At 35.6% G+C, this 18605-nt stretch overlaps 1 protein-coding gene across 1 annotated transcript in view; it reads left to right on the top strand.

Moving 5' to 3' along the window:
* Positions 1 to 580: 580 nt before the first annotated feature.
* Positions 581 to 18605, top strand: part of LOC113226668 (putative helicase mov-10-B.1) — a 48124-nt gene continuing 30099 nt past the window's right edge. The window contains exons 1-13 of the mRNA XM_026459388.1: positions 581 to 641; positions 1497 to 1629; positions 2639 to 2759; positions 5043 to 5205; positions 5885 to 6012; positions 6255 to 6361; positions 7299 to 7436; positions 8494 to 8590; positions 10402 to 10501; positions 10934 to 11063; positions 11631 to 11801; positions 15939 to 16086; positions 16420 to 16570. Of these exons, the coding sequence (XP_026315173.1) occupies positions 1502 to 1629; positions 2639 to 2759; positions 5043 to 5205; positions 5885 to 6012; positions 6255 to 6361; positions 7299 to 7436; positions 8494 to 8590; positions 10402 to 10501; positions 10934 to 11063; positions 11631 to 11801; positions 15939 to 16086; positions 16420 to 16570 (1582 nt within the window). The 5' untranslated portion in view covers positions 581 to 641; positions 1497 to 1501. The remainder of the gene's footprint in view (positions 642 to 1496; positions 1630 to 2638; positions 2760 to 5042; positions 5206 to 5884; positions 6013 to 6254; positions 6362 to 7298; positions 7437 to 8493; positions 8591 to 10401; positions 10502 to 10933; positions 11064 to 11630; positions 11802 to 15938; positions 16087 to 16419; positions 16571 to 18605) is intronic.

Consider the following 18605-nt stretch of genomic DNA (forward strand, 5'->3'; position numbering starts at 1 on the left):
TTGTATAATTTTATTATGCTCCTAAAGGTATTCAGGGGCATAATAAGATTCAATTGTTCTTTGCCCACAGTTGCGCTCAGAGGTGGCTCGACATATGGAGCGCTGGTGCAGTGAACTCCTACCCCTATCCAAACCACTAAAATAAATTTATTAATTATGCTTTCATATTATACTATTAGCTGCAGTATTTTTATTTATTAATGAACGACAAACCTATAATTAGAGTTTTATCTTTCTCTTTAATATAGTATAGCATACCGACTCTTGAGTGTAGTGCTTCGCGATGCGCTCCTATGAACCGAAATTGTTTACAAAGTTCAATATTGAATTCAATGATTGCGAAATAGAAATTTCTTAATAGCACGACATATGAAACATAAGATTAGCATGAGACAATAAACAAGATTTGAGCGGTACTCCGCTTAAATAAACACAGTGTTTTTTTCACGCAAATTTTGTTGTATTGTAAAATTTATTATTATTCAATTGTTGTTAAGAAGTGTAGTGTTGTTTAGTGGCATTGTTTAAAACTGTAACATGAGTTTCATTTTTTATTTAAAATATGTATAGGTAAGTGAATGCCGACTGAAATCTCCCACAAGCCGCCTCTGGTTGCGCTAATCTCTTTACAATAGATAAAGGTAATTTGGTCTCTGCTTTAATGTGACCTTTCCACATGCAAAATAAATGTCGAGTTGCGGACACCAGCCCATTGCAACATACCATATAATATGACTTCATTATCATACCTATACACTATGTTATACTTTCTTCTGTGCTGTGTTTTTTTATTTTGCTATAAAATGCTTAAGATGTAACTTGGCACTGTTTATAATATGCCCGCAAACGGTTGATGCCCTTACTTGACATTATATACACTATACATTCTTCTGTGACATTATTAGCTGTATTTTTTCAACCATATGTTAAACAGAATGAGGTGCAGACACTGTTATAATGTACCCACATTTTTTTTTCTGATTCTTTTTCACTGCAATTAAGTTGTCCTCAGTAGAACACCCCAAAAAAAAAGTACAGTTACCCCCCTAACCGATTATTTGGTTCTGAGTAGATCAGTGCGAAAAAAGGTGTTACAAACTTAACCTTTGACCTGTGGCTGTGAAGCGTAAAATGTATTTCGAAATTACTTCCTTATTGCATTATTAGTGAATGATGTTTTAAGAAACTGTTTTAAGCCAATTTGATCTTTAATCACACACAAATACAAATTTCAACCAAAAACCTGGAATTCCTTTATACTTTTCAGTTGCATGCGAAAGAAGGCTCTCAGAATCAAAAGGTCGGCTAGGGGTCATATATCTTAGGGCATTACTATACACTTAAGAAGTACACTATGCAAGAGAAATGATAAATAATTTTACTAAACTCAGATACTTAATATATAAATTAGTGACCCAGAAAAATTATCCACTGTAATTATAATACTTCAGCAATACATACATTTTTATGCCACTACCATGTCTTTTACTTTACAGATAAAATGCGAGATAATTACTGCAGAGTGTGTGGAGTTTTTGATGAATACTTTGACGAAAACTCGGGTATACAGCATAATGCAACAGCCAAACATCAATATAATCTTATTCTGTACCATTATAACCTAAACAAGTAAGTACAAAATTTTATAAAATAATGTACAAAAATATAATTGACACTAATTTATACATGCATTACATCCACTTGTCATCATTTAAGACAAATTTTAGTGAATGCAATTTTTAAATATATGTATTTTTATTATTACTATGAAACAAAATGTTATCAGAAAGTACATTTAATATTAGTAAAGAACATAAAGAAGTCACAGCTTGTTGTTCAATGATATCCTTAATTCACACAGTGTAAGTTGTCTGTGGTGAGAGACCTGGTATCCTATATTACCAGCTTATGCTTAGTTTAGGTACCAGTCTTTTGCAAACATAATATAAACACTATTTTTGTCTATCTTTCTTTTGTTCATGTTCAGTTGTTATGTTTGTGGAGAGAAATAAATACATTATTATTATTTTTATTATTAATTCACACAGTTGATAATATTATAGCTGTTTTGTAGTTAATTGTTAATCCATATACTTCATATTAGTATGAAGAGGGTGGTACGAATTTTATTAAGTTAATTTTAAGGCCTGCAGGCTCAAGCATATAAGTAAAAAAGCTTTATTTTTTTAATATACCAACAAACAAACAACAGAACAGAATGTGTTGATTTTTTACTTATATACTTTAGTCTGCTCACCCATAATTGTAGGGTAGGTAATATTGATGATTAGGGCTTCCAAAATTATTGGCAGACTTAGTGCCAAGTGGGGTCTCACTATTTTAATATTTGTTTAAGGGTCACCTGCCATTCACAGAAAAAATATTTAGGAATAAGACTTTATTATCACCCATTATATAATATAATATGAAATAAATATAAAAAATCACTGATTCAGATGACTAGATCCACAATTTATTAGTATTTTATTTATGCCTATAAATAAAATACTAATAAATTGTGTATACTAACCTATGTATACTAACATACATAATTTAAACAGGACAAAGTATTATGAATTAAATGTTGCATTATTGAGCACTCACTTGTTACAGCTCTCATCATAATATTTTTTTACAGACGAACTTTTACAAGCAATAGAGATGGGATCTTTGTTTACGCTATTGTAGAAAGTAAACCTCTTGAAGACTGTCCAGGTCAAGTCAAAGAGAAAACTGACCATGCTAAAATCAGGATTTATGTAAGTACTTATTCAATTAATTCTGTGCTAGTATTTTCGATTAAAACTAGAATCTACCCTGCAGATAGAAGTTAGCATTTAGGAAATTATATCAAGGAGACAATTAGCACTGTCTTGTTGTATATTACAGCACTCACTAGTCCGCCTATATTGATTTAGACAATTTCATTGTGATACTTTTCTATATCAAACTGGTAAAAATGGAACTTACAATTGAGGTATCTTATGCATTTTGATAGCCTTATTCATTCATATAACTGTGACAGGCCGCTGAATTGTTTTATTTTACATGTATTCCAAGATAAAACACAAAAAACTAAAATTGGTTCCTTCCTTAGGTATCCAATAATTAGTAAATTGCTGATAAGAGTTTAATCAGTTTTATTTCTACCATTTCTTTAGCTTGACAACTCTATATTTACGAAATAATGGGAAGGTTATTATTCATTATTTATAGTTTCTTTTATTTATTTATTCATGATTAAGCAACACACGCATTAAACGAATAAGATATGAACTCAACACCTGCGTCAACAATCACGAATTACCCAATAAATGAAATAAAATATCTGTGAATTTACTCTTCAGCGCATCAACATTAGTACATAGTTTTTATATATGAATTAATATATCAATGTCCAGATCATGATTGCTCAGCACCCTATACTCTTGCTTGTGTTTGATTAATAATACTTTAATTCTTTTTTGATGATTTTATTATCTTTATTAATCATTTGATAAAATAAGATTAGGCGACTATCCATTTCTTTTGTCCGTTAAACCAAAGTTGGACACTGACCTTTATTAAAAAACAAAACTGATTAAGAAATTCATTGCATGTTTTGAGTATTGGTTTGTGAATTGTGATGTTGTGATGCCCGAACTCCACTTGCACTTGGCCGATTTTTTATTTACAGACGCATTGAAAATAGTGGAAGCATTGTAAACATTAACAAGCGTCGTTAGTCCCCTTATCTGAGAAGAGTTAGGCATAGCAATTCCTACAAGTTTTGTTTATAGTGACCTTCTTTTCCGACCCTCCCTATTTTCAGATAGGTACCGGAACTGTTGGCATGCTCACTTCCCGTTGTGCATTGCACAACTAACGGCTGCCACCGCTAAGCCGTTGACTCTTGGTGGCGGAGCTGTGGGCACGCTCTTCTACCGATGTCAAAGTGTCTTCCAGTTCCCATAGACCTACGCGGCTTGGAGGGACCGGACGATATCTAGCTCTTCGTTTAGCTCTCCGAGCTAGTACCGAAGATGTCGGTCGCAGCTACCTGTGACAATGTCCAGACATATGTAGCTTCCAACTTAAAGAGCAACTGACGTGTCCCGCGCATCTCTTCGCCTTAGGCCCTCGTCTAGACCGTTATTAAGACGCGTTAGCTGTGCGCGGTATGAATGCCCGGGTACATACTACTGGGGTAGACGAACGTGTCCATCCCTACAGCTAACCACAAATCCCATGGGTTTCCATACCCATGTCCAGATTCGCCTGAGATGCCCGTGAAGGCGTATCACTGGCAGAGAGCTTGGCCCGGACGCCCGCTGTACCCTGGTCTTGTCGTCAAGCCCGTAGTCTCTCCGGAAATCACTATCAATCGGGTAAATAAATAGGGACAAGTGCAACTCGTGACAGGGTTTGATAAAATAGCGTGAAGTAGCAGTAGAGTGAAATAGTTCGTCTAGAGACGTACTGCCACCTTACCTATTTCTGCCGCCAAGCAGTAATGTGAGCATTACATTACATGTGGTTATGAAGAGTAAGTGAAATTATATAATATAGGTGACAGGTGCAGTGGCAGTGCCCCTCAGATCTTTGTGATTTATAGCACTAAGTGGCACTGCAACACGGACAGGCGCGTCGCTTTCCACCAGGCGCAAGACTTTTTCGTCCCATCATTTGGTAACAAAAAAAAGACCCCCAATCTCACTTGTCAGCCATTAGATGTACAAAGTACTGATGAAGAATACTGTATTTTTTTTTAACCCAAATTCATCCCACTGCTGAGAATAAGTCCCCTACGAGTATTGAAGAATAGTGGTAAAGCGCATTCGTTTGTAAGGAATGTGACCAAGAGATAATAAATGAATAACGTGATCTGCCGGGAAACACACAAGTTATACCGACGGCGATGAGGGAACACAGACGGCTCGTTTGACGTGTACCACCGCTAAGCCTGAAATTGCTTACAATACAAATTGCATCCTTTGAAATCCGCACAGTATGCACCATACGTTAATTTTTTTTTTGTAATTTACCATTTGTTTAATTTGCAGGTCAAGCCTAGTCAAGAAGTGAAATTTTCTTTTGAAGTGAAAAGTGACATTCGCAAGGAAGACATATATGTTGTCGGCATACAACTGTCCCATCCCCAACCACAGTTTATTATGAACGATCATAAATACAGATTTGGCGACGACCCACATGTGTTGCAGACAAGTGAATTCTTTTAGTTTTTATTCACTTATTTTTTTATATAGTGTTATTTATTTTTTTATATATATGAATATAGTTTTACAATTTTTTAACACTAACTTAGAAGTCCGTGGTATGTAATATTTTGAATACCTAGGGAACACTGGAACACTCATTTTAGAAGCTCGTATATTTCGCGGAATATTCACCTAAATGAGAAAATCGCTTTAGCATCGTCATTGCATTTTTAGAGATCTACCAATGACACGTGCAATAAATTACGCAAAAATAATTTTATTGTTCATTTCCATAATGGCAAACTATACAATCGATATATACAATTCAATAATTTCCTTCGCTGTACACATAGTACGCATAATGTGATTGTTCACATAGAACATGTACCTGTAATCTATTAATCAAATAAATGCAAATAACGGAATTAGACGTATTTTACGGACATGACGAAATTATATGAAAAAGATTTCCTTTCACTTTATCGAAATATATAGTAATTATAAATAACTTACTTTAAATTTATGTGTGAATGATATTGAAATTCGTTGAACTTATTTTTGTAACTGTGTCGTAAGTTCACGAGTACGTAGTCCAACGTATCAAATTTAAAAGATTTTAGCAGTTGGATAAACTGTGTAACCCCTTTGTACAGGATCAGAAGCACGTCTATGATTTTTTATTTCAGAATCTACTCTACAAGGCGATGTGTACGTGACATTCAAGGCGGGTGGTATAGGACAATATGAAATGCCTATCGTGTTCACGTTCCACCGGCCTTCCGATAGCAAAAACATCATCATTATCAGAGAAATGGTAAGTTTGCACTTAGTAAGTTTTCATACAGGTTATAAAAGTAAGGTCCAACCAAAAGATGATCGTACTCACGATGTTCTTTCTATAAGAATCAAATAAATATAAATAGGCAAGTTACTCCCCCACAACAATGGAATATTCAAGTTTACCCGTACTTTCCGATCTTTAGAGATTGCCAAGAAAGCATTATTCGCTTGTGATATTGTAGTGTACATGGTAATGAAAATATTTCAATTCTTCAGGTAATCAACGTAGAAGAAAACCCTACCACTGAAAAATTCGTCAAAAGTCCGTTTACTAATGAAGAAATAGGAAAGGCGTTGAATTTTGTGCCTTCCACGGATCACATGTAAGTAGCATTCATGATTTACATACGTTTTTACATAACAATTCGTGTCCCATAAAATCCAGTTCGTGATCTTCTGTTGAAAACGCCAATATCATACTCATTTTGACATGCTCTTCTGTCAAAATATTTCTCTACTTATTCTTTATTACTTTTAGTATAGAAGCATGAAAGAGAAAGCAAGATAGTATCATTATATTTTTAAATAATATCAAGTGACGGGACGAACAAGTCGTGCGCCTGATGGTAAGCTACACGCTTGTCCATAACAGTTGCAATGCCACTCAGAGCTTTAAATCGCAAAGATCTGAGGAGCACTGCCATTGCGCCCGTCACCCTGAGACATAAGTTGACACGTCTCATGTGCCTGTAATTTCACCAGTACCCTTGCCCTTCAAAACGGAACATAGTAATGCTGATGTTACTGCTTGACGGTTTGAAATAGGTAAGGTGGCAGTACTACCCAAGACGAACTCTTTCACAAGGAGCTCGACTGCTACTAAACGTACGTATCATATCACGTATGAGTCTGGTTGAAGTGCGTTTTGAATTGTTTGTTGAAATAAGTTCCTGACTCGCGCCACCCGTGGAACATATATATATGATTGGATCTGTATATTTATGGTTAATCGAAAAATGTACATCTTAGATTTTCATTGCCACTTTAATTCATCTTGACTGGAAGAATATATTCTGCTCGTGGCTTATTATTAAAAAACGTAGTCTTGATCATTTTTAGTTTTTCGTTAACAGGAGCATGGCTTCTGATTATGAGACACTGCTAAGCTCTGGAAGTCTCTTTGCCATTGTTCATTACTTTGGTCTACGTTTGGAAGAAAAAAATTACAAACTTATTGCAGGTCTTATGAACGGTTTTTCCATTGTTCACTACTTTGGTCTACGTTTGGAAGAAAAAAAAATACAAACTAACTTATTGCAGGCCTTATGAACGGTTTTTCAAGATACCAAAATTATTGAAAACACTTCTGCCGGAAGGACTCGACGACGATGCCTTGGACTCGTTGAGGTGCTCCGAAGAAATGAGGGCACAACTCAGGGAAATCTTGATTTCCACTAGGTAGATATTTCTGTCTTGTCAAACTTAAAATCCAAAGTAACATTGTAAAGGCTGTCAAATTCAACCCTCGCCATTTAACTCAATTTTAAAGAGCTATATAATTTCATGTAGAAACAACATAAACATTTATGTCATAAATAGCCACAGGGACTAATAGGAACCGATCAATATTCTCAATATAAGAACTTACTATTTATTTATTTATTTATTTATTTATAAAGGTATACCAACAGCGTAAATATAGTTTTGTACAAAAAGTTTATGGTAAGAGGAATTGTTCTTATACATATGCCTATTACTGGTACACACAACTTTGTAGGATTTAATTTGTTCATAACTATAAATGGGTATACATGTTAATTGAACTTACTATAAATTATATAAAAAACAAAACATCCTTACTTTCTTTAAAACAAAACAAAAATAAACATTAAAAAACTTTAAACACATACAGATTAACGAATATGGTGTTACAAATTAAAATGCGGCTTTGAAGTACTGTCAGCTATTTTTGCTTTAAACATTTTTAGGGGGTCGTTGAAAATATCCAGCTCTGGTTGTTCTGCAGACAAACGGTTGTAATGGGAAGACATTCTTGAAAGTGGATGATGGAAACCTAAATTAGTTCGGCATGGGGAAACATTAAAAAGTTTAGATAAACGAGATCTTGGATATTTGTATGGTACTGAGAGCTTTACGTTTTCAAGTATAGCAGAGCATGATATTTCACCATTTACTAATTTATGTAGAAAAGACAAGTCGGCTATAACGCGTCGATTTCGTAATGTAGACATTTTAAAAAATTCCATTCTTTGGTCATAAGGACGTCTATGCGATATGTTGGGTGAAATAAAAGCTATATGCCTTGTAAAGGCACGTTGAACGTTTTCTATGCGTTGAGACTAGTCGACACAACTCAAATTTCAAATAATTTCCTACTGTCAGGCTATTGACAGGGCAGCTAACCAACTTTTGCAATGTATGAAAAATTTCAATGATAGAGAACGAAAAGGATTTACAAGGACGAAGCGAAAGTGAGCAATGTTTTATTTTGCAGGTCTGTTATTGAAGAAGGTACAACAGAAGAGAATTATGTAATGTACTTCCATTACCTCCTCTGGTGGGAAGAAATCATAGCGCGGATTAATATTAGGGTTAGTATTTCTTACACACTAATCACTTCCCGTGATCGCAAGATAAATTTATAGTAAATTAATAAATACTATTAGCAAAGTTAAAAGCTGTCTCAGCAAATTAGTAGCTCGACCTTCCAAATTTTGTTGACCCGTTTTAAAAAAAAATAAAAATATAGTCTAGCCCTTAAACGCCATTGGTTGATAAGAACAAGCAGACTGCGAGTGACAACTACTGACTACCGTTGCTTGCACGCAAAAAGAACTCTTAAGGTGGCATGCGTCCACTTTGTGAAAGTTTGTCCAAGGAAGTACTGCCACCTTATTTTTGCCGCTATAATGTGGCCATTACTGCGTTCCGATTTTGGAGGATAATGGTGCTGGTGAAATTACACACACATAGGACTTGTCAACTTATGTCTCAGGGTGATGGGCGCAGCGGCGGTACCCCCAGATCTTTGTGATTTAAAGCTCTGAGTGTCACTGCAACAGTTATGGACAAACGTGTCGCTTACCACCAGTCGTATCTCGTAATTAGGTTCTGGTTTGATGGTATTGAAATTCTATATTACGTACTCAGTGTTGCTATTTAAAAACCGCTGTTTATGAGTGCCTGTCAAACGTTTGATAATAGCAGACCATTGTTTCTAGCTGGTCTGTCTCGTCTAATGCGGTTAACCAAATATAGTACAGCCAAATTCGACATTGAATTATTGTTAATTTTTTTTAATTGTTTTATAACGAAACGTTAGCAAAGTTGATGGCATGCCCAACAATGATGGCATAGAAAAACATTTTTTGTTAATGCTCATTATGGCATTATAACCTTAGGCTAGCTCCGCCCACGGGCCTGCTCGCGTAATTGGCAATTATTATAAAGTTTGCAAAGTGCGACACGTATTTGATACGTATATTTTTTTCTAAATTAGGTTACTTACTGTTAGGTAACTGATAAGTTAATTTCCGAATCTAAACTTGAATGACTACTCTAACTCTAATATTAAAATTGTAGTAACTGGCAAACTGTTTGAGGTTTAAAACCCTAAAAATCATAAATGTTTTTGTTTCTTGACATTTATTCTACACCGAATTTGATTAGAGTATAGTTTAGCACATATGATACTTTTATATTAAGAAAATGTACACGTACAAAAAAAGACGATCAGAAGAATAAGACAAACTGTAGGTACCGTGTTGCGGTTGGAAACCATGTCCGGACGTAGCCAAGAGAGCTAGTAGAGGATAAGCTAGATATCCTGCGATCCCTCCAGCCGCTTAGGTTATTAGGAACTGGAGAGATATCGTTTTTCGTCGTCGGGTAGTGAGCGTGCCTTACAGCTCCGCCACCAATGAGGAGATTTGGTAGTGGACTGAGAGTCGACGGCTTAGCGGTGGCAACCGCTAGTTGTGCAATGCGCAACGGGAAGTGAGCGTGCCTACAGCTGCGGTACCTGTCTGGAAAATAGGGAGGGTACTGGACGTGCACTAGGGCCTGCTGACCCGAGGCACTAACCTCTCGAAGAAACGGATGAAGTCAAGTGACAGAGGTCTGTGACAACCCTTTTACACTGCCTGATATGGGGTCAAAACCTTAACTCATAAGGTTCCTGTGCGCGCACAGGTTATAGTGCCCTTCTCGTATATTATAAGAGTCGGTAGGGAGGGTCACTATAATCAAAACGAATGTAGAAATATATGGGGCTGTACCGTGCGGCCACTGAAAACGTGTGTAATCCCGAAACCGCATCCGATTAATAATAATGGACAACAAAACATACTTTCTTTTTTATATATTGATTTCCATTTCAAATACCTCTGTTGTTTTATTTTAGAAATACAACATGGCTAAAGTCACGATTGAATGCGATGAAGAAGGAGAATACTTGTTAGAAGTGCCAGGTTTGGCGGAAAAGCGTCCTTCTTTACTACGTGGTAAGTAAGGTAAATGAATAGTGAAGTAAAACTTGATGACTCTGATTGGTTTGTACCAAGGGAGTGGGTATCCAAGTTGGGAAAACTCTTGCTTTCTATGTAGGATGTAAGTAGATAGTCCTTGTGTCGATTACCACCAGGCGGCCTGCTCCATTGAGGTGTTGGTTTGTTGGATACGAATACGGGACACGACATTGATAGCGGTAGCATTTTGTTAACTTTGTAGCAACTACTTGTTCGTTCCGTCTCTAAATATTATAAAAATAAACTGATTTTATAATTGTCAAGGTATATTTATCAAGATAATTATCACATCGAACCCAGGTTAAAACCCTGAAATCAAGGCGCTAGAATTGAATTCTTACATCAATTTGTAAGGTATATATTTTAAAATAAAAATATTATATGTTAATTTAATGTTTCTGTTTTTAGGTGACAGAGTTTTTTTAATACCCATCTTAGAAGACTCTGCCGAATCCAGAAGACATCCAGAGATTTTATTTGAAAGCATCATCGGCAGTATCAAAGAGGATTCTATAAAATTGATGAAATTGGATGATACGTAAGTTATACATTTATCTACCCATAATTAAAAGAAAATTGTATAAAATTATAATCCTTACCGAAGCGCGGCAGTTTTTCTTACATTTTTCCTTATTATTTTTTTTTTCATTCTGCACATTTACAATTGAATATTTTTTCCATAACTAGTCACAGGTCGAAATTCCAAATTTCGGCTTCGAACGACCAGTACTAATATTTTTTATTCTAGTTTCAAATGTGTCTTTCATTACAGTTGAGAAACAGTCGATACAATTCCGTTCGTTCGGAACTTATGTAATCTGAAGTCCTGGACAAGTGGCAAACGTTCCCAAACTATTCCATTTCTATAATCGTTAACGATTAAATGTAAACGATAATGCATCGCATATCGATGCATTATCGTTTACGTTTAATCGTTACGTTTAAACGTAAACGATAATGCATCGATATGCGATGCCAAAAAAGGATCGCGCGCTTCAAAATAAATTGATCTGAGTTAGTGGAGATACGTAGTTTTTGTTCATCCCACGTGGGAAACTGGCAACATTGCATGTAAATCTATTTACAAAATTATCTATTACTATAGGTTTGAAGAATATTATACACCGGAGAGGTTATTCAACGTAAAGTTCCTTACATCTCGCATACCCTTGGAGCGTATGCATCATGCCGTCCAGAACGTCTTCACTGCAAAACAGGGCTGCAGAATCTTCCCCAAGCCTGTCAAGTATTTGCCTAAATTGCAACCTATAAAAAAGTAAGTTACATAGGACCAAGTCGTCCCACAGCTATGCGGCAAGTACTTTAAATATTAAAGATAGCAAATTTCATATAATGCAAATTTAGTTTATTAGTGAAAGTAATCAATACTGCGTTTATTATAAATCTTTAATAAATCGCTTGCCTAAACACGAGCCGAAAAAATTAGATAAAAAAGTCCGTATGTTTATGACAGCAATCTTTTTTTCATAATACCAAGTGACGGGACCATTAAGTCGTGCACCTGGTGGTAAGCTACACGCACGCTGCAGTGGTATTCAGAGCTTTAAATTGCAAAGATCTTATGGCCACTGCCACTGCGCCCGTCACCCTGAGCATAAGTTGACAATTCCCATGTGCCTGTAATTAGTAGCAGTAGAGCTCCTTGTGAAAGAGTTCGTCCAGGGAAGTACTGCCGCCAAGCAGTAATGTCAGCATTACTGTGTTCCGGTTTTGAAGTGTAAGAGTACTGGTGAAATTACAGGCGCATGAGACTTGTCAACTTATATCTCGTGGTGACAGGCACAGTGGCAGTGGCCGTCAAATTTTTGCGATTTAAAGTTCTGAGTGGCAATGCAACTGTTATGGATATTATAATATGGATAGTGTAGCTTACAATATACAAAAATTCACCGGCACCCTTACCCTTTTAAACCGGAACGCAGTAATGCTCACATTATTGCTTGGCGGCAGAAATAAATAAGGTGGCAATACTTCCCGAGACGGACTCTTTCACAAGTAGCTCTACTGCTACTAAAAAGTAAGCATCAATCGCATAGATGATTTTTTTATAACATGGTATTTTAAAATAAAGTAAGAATGAAATTTAACATTTAACATTAAATGTTTAAGTTAGAATTACCGTACTTCTAAAAATATCGATAGTTGTATAATAATAAGTATAATTTGGTTAAAAGAATTATCATATCGAGTTCTTGGGTTTTAGCGATTGTTACACATAGGAAATGAAACTATTTTTCCGGATTTAAATCGCGTATATTTGTTTTTTCAAACAAACCGACGTTTCGGGCCCTTTACACGTCTCATGGTCACGGTTGACTAAGATGGTATAGTCTTCAACCAGTTATGTCTAATATTGATGCAAACCACCCTATTTTTTTCACTATAGTTACAATAGTTATTAATTAAATACCTTATTTTTTATTTTACAAAGAAAACATTCCAATTTACGCTACATTAAGTTTTACAAATTATTTTATTGAATGAATTTATATTAAGTTCAATTTAATTAATAATAGAAATTAGAATAAACTAAAACATATTAATTAGTACTGCAGTCTTATGTCTGTTTGGGATTTTTCATTAGAGGAAATACTGGATCCCAAACTGGTGGTACGGAGAAATCATCTTCCCTGTTGAAATTAGGATGTTTTTTAATTCCAATGGCCTCTCGCAACACTCTGGGTAGATAACGGACTTCTTTTGCAAGGACCTGGGGTTTGTCAAACTTCATTGAATGTGTAGGTTTATCCATGACATGCTCGCAGACTGCAGACTTGTTTACGCGACGATGTTTGACATCAGCTATATGTTCTTTGACGCGGGTACAAAACTTCGCTTTGTTTATCCAATATAAGAGAGACCGCAATCACAGTCAAGCTTGTAAACTCCTGCATCCTGTAAGGGGATGTTACATATCACGGGTCTCAGGAACTGAGAAATCTTCCTCAGGGGCTTGAAATAGGTCTGTGTCTGTAACACCTCACACGTAAGGTAAGATGGCAGGTCTTCGCTCGACTGTTGTTGGTTTCACACGGGGCCTGCGGCATTGGCGTGGAAACTTCAACTTATTCGCATGTAGGACTTGCTTTATATGCTGAAGTTCCCCTGCCAGATGATTACTGTCACAGACACCATGTGCTCTCTGAAACAAAGATTTGCCCACAGTAGCTAACTGGCTAGGATTATGATGGGAATTACCATTGAGATACCTATCTGTATGGGTTTTCTTTCGAAATAGAGTATGGCCTAAGGTGTTATTAGGATTTCTTTTAATTAAAACATCTAAGAAAGCTAAAGTACCACATTCCTCTTGTTCCATAGTAAATTGGATCTTAGTACTAAAAGAATTAAGATGGTCCAAGAAAGAAGGTATGCTATCTTTAGGTAATATTGTGAAAGTATCATCAACATACCGTTTTAAAATCTTCGGCCTAGCTCCGGCTTCCATGAAAATATCGGCAACAACGGGAGATACTGGGGAGCCCATCGCTATACCATCAATTTGTAGGTAGAATTCATTATTCCACAATAGATAGCCTGATGTTAGGCAGTGTTCTAATAATTCTGCATATTCAATGAACATATTATGTTCCCTTAGCTTTCTACGTACAATTTCAATGCAGTCTTTTACTGGTAGGTTGGTAAACAGCGACTGAACATCAAAACTGACCATGGTGTCATCATCAGTTAACTGTAGATCTTTGATTCCACTGATGAAATGGTATGAATCCTTCACATGTGTAGAAGTGTGCCCTCTCAATGGTGACAGTACCTTTGCCATGTGTTGAGCCAGTTTGTAGGTTGATGTGTCAATCTGGCTAACTATGGGACGGAGTGAGGTGTCAGCCTTAAGTATTTTTGGAAACCCATACAGTTTTGGAGGTGTTACGCAGCAGGGTACAAACTCACTTACACCAAGTTTCAGCGTATCGGAGTGCTTAGATATTAACTTAGTTGTTGTTTTCAATATCTTGGTGGTAGGGTCTTTCTTCACCTTTTTATACGTGCTTTCATCCGGTAGTAAGTCATTTATTTTGCTGTTATAATCTGACGTATTCATGACCACAGTCGCGTTACCTTTTTCTGCACGGAGGATGACTAATTCAGGATCTTCGCGGAAGGTCTTCAGCGCGTTATATTCATCTCGAGTAAGATTCGGTCTGGGCTGTTTATTTGAACGCAATATTGACGAAACGTCTGGGCGTATTGCCTCCAAGTCTTCCTTTCTCATGTTGTTTTTAACTAGACAATCCTCAACGTTACAAATAATTTCTTCGTATGGAACACGACGAGGAGCCACTGTGTAATTCAAACCTTTTTGAACTGAAATAAACTGAATAAGCAGACTGATCTAATGTTTTGTTCGATAAGTTTATTACAGATTAAATTTGTGTTTGATCATTTGACACTGACGTTGACGTTTCTAATGAAAAATCCCAAACAGACAAGACTGCAGTACTAATTAATATGTTTTAGTTTATTCTAATTTCTATTATTAATTAATAATAAATTGAACTTGATAAAAATTCATTCAATAAAATAATTGGTAAAACTTAATGTAGCGTAAATTGGAATGTTTTCTTTGTAAAATTAAAAATAACGTATTTAATTAATAACTATTGTAACTATAGTGAAAAAAATAGGGTGGTTTGCATCAATATTAGATATAACTGGTTGAAGACTGTACCACCTCAGTCAACCGTGACCATGGGACCTGTAAAGGGCCCGAAACAACGGTTTGTTTGAAAAAACAAATATACGCGATTTAAATCCGGAAAAATAGATTCATTTCCTAAAAATTATCATTTTACATACAACTTTCATTATTTACTAATAAGTACCCTCTTAAGGAACTATTTCCTTATAAAATTTTCCTTATTATAAGTGCAATAAATAAATTCTATTACTTGTATGCCATTCGAACAAGGAGGCAAATTAATTTGATAATGGAATCTGAAATAAAACAAGCTTTTATTCTTTAGTTTTTAGTTTATGTTTCAGCTTTGTTAGTTTGAGTGACTGGTCACTAAGTTTAAGTGGTGGTGTCGCGAAAGATATCCTGACAGGCAAACGCTATTTCAGTACATTTAGAAAAGGACAGTGGGCAACTTAGATGGAAAGAGACGAGAGAGTTTATTGCACTCTTCGTGGCGAAAAAGTTTACGCTATGTCGCAAACAAAAATCGCCATAAGGCTCAGTTTAAATTGCGGCGGAACGCTAGCGAAGTTCGCCTCACTACGCGAGAAGGCGGGCGTAGTCGCGGGAATGCCTGAGGTTCGCGAGAATTCGCGTGACAGCGCCTTGAGGCCGTATTAGATTGTTCCTTTCTTATTTGGTTTCAAAAGCTGTTACTTTTTATTTGAAAATTAATCAGATTCATCTCTATTACAGATTTTACAATGAACTTATACGCGACAATGAGGAGCAGCGTTCAGCTGTAGAGCACATAGTGTCTAAAACTTCTGGCACAGCCCCGTATATTGTATTCGGACCCCCCGGTACTGGAAAAACTATGACAATTGTCGAAGCTATTATTCAGGTATTTTTTTATTTAAAAAAAATCCTATGCCCAACACGACCCGAGAAAGGCACGCTCATGATTGGTTGGAAGGATGATGATTGTTAGGCATCCTATGTCCCTAATTTGGTTAATTTTTGTAATGCTTTTACGATTTTATTGTTTGATTTTAACCCATAATTCAAGTTATGCGTGTTTGTTAGTCTTGTTTGCCAGTGGCTTGTTTATCTATATAATAGTCATTTCAAGAAAACACGCTGAGATAAGTTGTAAATGGATACAATCCAGTTATTAACATTTTTATTTGTTTAGTTTATTCTGATAAATTAAATTTGAAATGTAAAACTTTTCCAGATAGTAGTGAAGAATCCAAAACACCGCGTACTTGTGTGCACTGACTCTAACATGGCTGCGGATCACATTGCTCTAATGCTTGTCAGATACAACAAGATACTTAACATTAACAACTTCTTATTGAGAGCTAATTCGCAAAATCGTGAATGGTGAGCTTTTCTGTGATGTAGTTTTCCATAGTACAGTTATCGATTAAAAGAGTTTAACTTTATCGCAATCTGTGTGTGTCTTCTGACGATTTTCTATCTATCATTTTGTCGCTGTCTGTACAATAAATTATTTAACCTGAAGCGCTTATAAGGCATAGACTTTTGAATTCTACATATACCTACATGCACAATGTAAAATACATATAAGTAAATGCATTTCCTAATGTTTAGTACACTAGATTTGACTAAAGTGTTTTGAGATCTGTATTTTTGTTATAAATAAGCATTACTGACAGTTAAAAACAGTTCTCATCGCTTACACAATTAGTTTAAAAGGAACAATTTTTAACAACATTGTTAGATTGGTCATATTGGCAGAGAACAAAAAGTAACGAGAATGGACACTATCCGACCCTCCCTAGCTTTAGACACCGCACCGCGCCCCGCACACTGACGGTCACATTGACTGAACGGCAACAAGGCCGTCAGCGAGCTGTTTTCACTCTTAAATAAAAGCTTATGCCTGAGACTCATTCAGTTACTGTTTTCTTCATTTATTTAGTGCAAAGTAATATATAATACAGATTTATTATATCAATTTAATGAGACGCCATGAGTTCGTGAGCTAATAGACAAGGGATCTCGAATTTTAAATTTGTGTTGCCAATAATATATAATGTATATGAATATACATTATATATTATTATAATATAATATATATGAATATACCTAATTATTAACTAGGTAATGATGAACTATTTCAAATACCTTTTTTACCATATTTAAAAGTACCTGTCCAAAAGATAACATTTTAAGTGCTTTTAATATATTTTTTAAATAAATCTTCAATATTATTCTAGTTAGTGAATTAATGAAAAATACAATATTATATCGATATAAATTCGTAATGAACTTGTGTAATTATTAGGATTCTATTATGTCATTCAAGCACACATTTGCGCGTGTGCATAAAGCGCCTTGCTGTAGTATGTAGTAGTAGGCAAATAACTTTCGACCGTCGTATGAAGTGTCCGGGGTGTGATATCGCCTAAAAATGGCGTCACAAAATCAATGGTTATAACACTGGCATAATGATAACTGAGATTTTTTAGAGACGCAACAAATCCTTACAATTAATAATGTATAAAAAAAAAATAATCATGTGCCAAACAACCACACTAATTTCGTGGCTTCATACTACGGAATCCCCTGTACTATTTTGAAGCACTACCCAGAACACCCAGACGAAAACCAATTTAGAAAAGTTCATTTTTCATCACCAATTTGGAAATTGGTCCTACCGGGAATTGAGCCCGACATCCAGTACCCACAGTGTAAACCGTTGAACCACCAAAGTCGTTAAAAATAAAATAACGACAATTAAGAACAATGGCAAAATCATAGTTTAAAGCATTCGTTAGCGTCTTCAAATGTCTTAATTACGAGTTTGAATAAAATAAATTCATTAGGTACGTTTTCAAGTTATAATAGCGGCCTATCTAAGTCTGGAAATAAAATCATATTTAAAATTAACTCGAGACTAATTAGTATGTAACCCGACTGGTATCTACAACGATCCGTTTCTTAACGTTGAGCGACATCTAGCCGCCAAAAAAAGAATTTCAGTACCTACGTATGTAACAAGTTCCATAATTTCTTCTCCAAAATGCCACGCGAGAAAATGGTAAAACCGATAAAAGAGTTCCCAAAATCAGGGATAGATGGCACTTTTCACAAAATAAATAATTTGCATCGGAGGTTACCAGTGCAATGTTATTATTAACTCAGTTTTTTTTGTTATGGCTTAACTTCATGCCTTTTGACCATACCAGTATATAAAATAATTTCCTCTGAACTTTCTTCACGTCACAAACCCACGGCACTCGGCTTCTATTAACTCTGTTTAAGGATTCTGGGGGTCTACCATAACCTTTCAAAACACAATTTTATTTCATTGTAAGCTTATAGTAAGCTTATCATAATATTACTCATATTCGTACCATGACAACTACCTACTATCAACCAAGTAATGTATTA

This window comes from Hyposmocoma kahamanoa, unplaced genomic scaffold (genome assembly GCF_003589595.1).
Source record: "Hyposmocoma kahamanoa isolate Upper Pololo Valley unplaced genomic scaffold, ASM358959v1 192, whole genome shotgun sequence".
NCBI lineage: Eukaryota > Metazoa > Arthropoda > Insecta > Lepidoptera > Cosmopterigidae > Hyposmocoma > Hyposmocoma kahamanoa.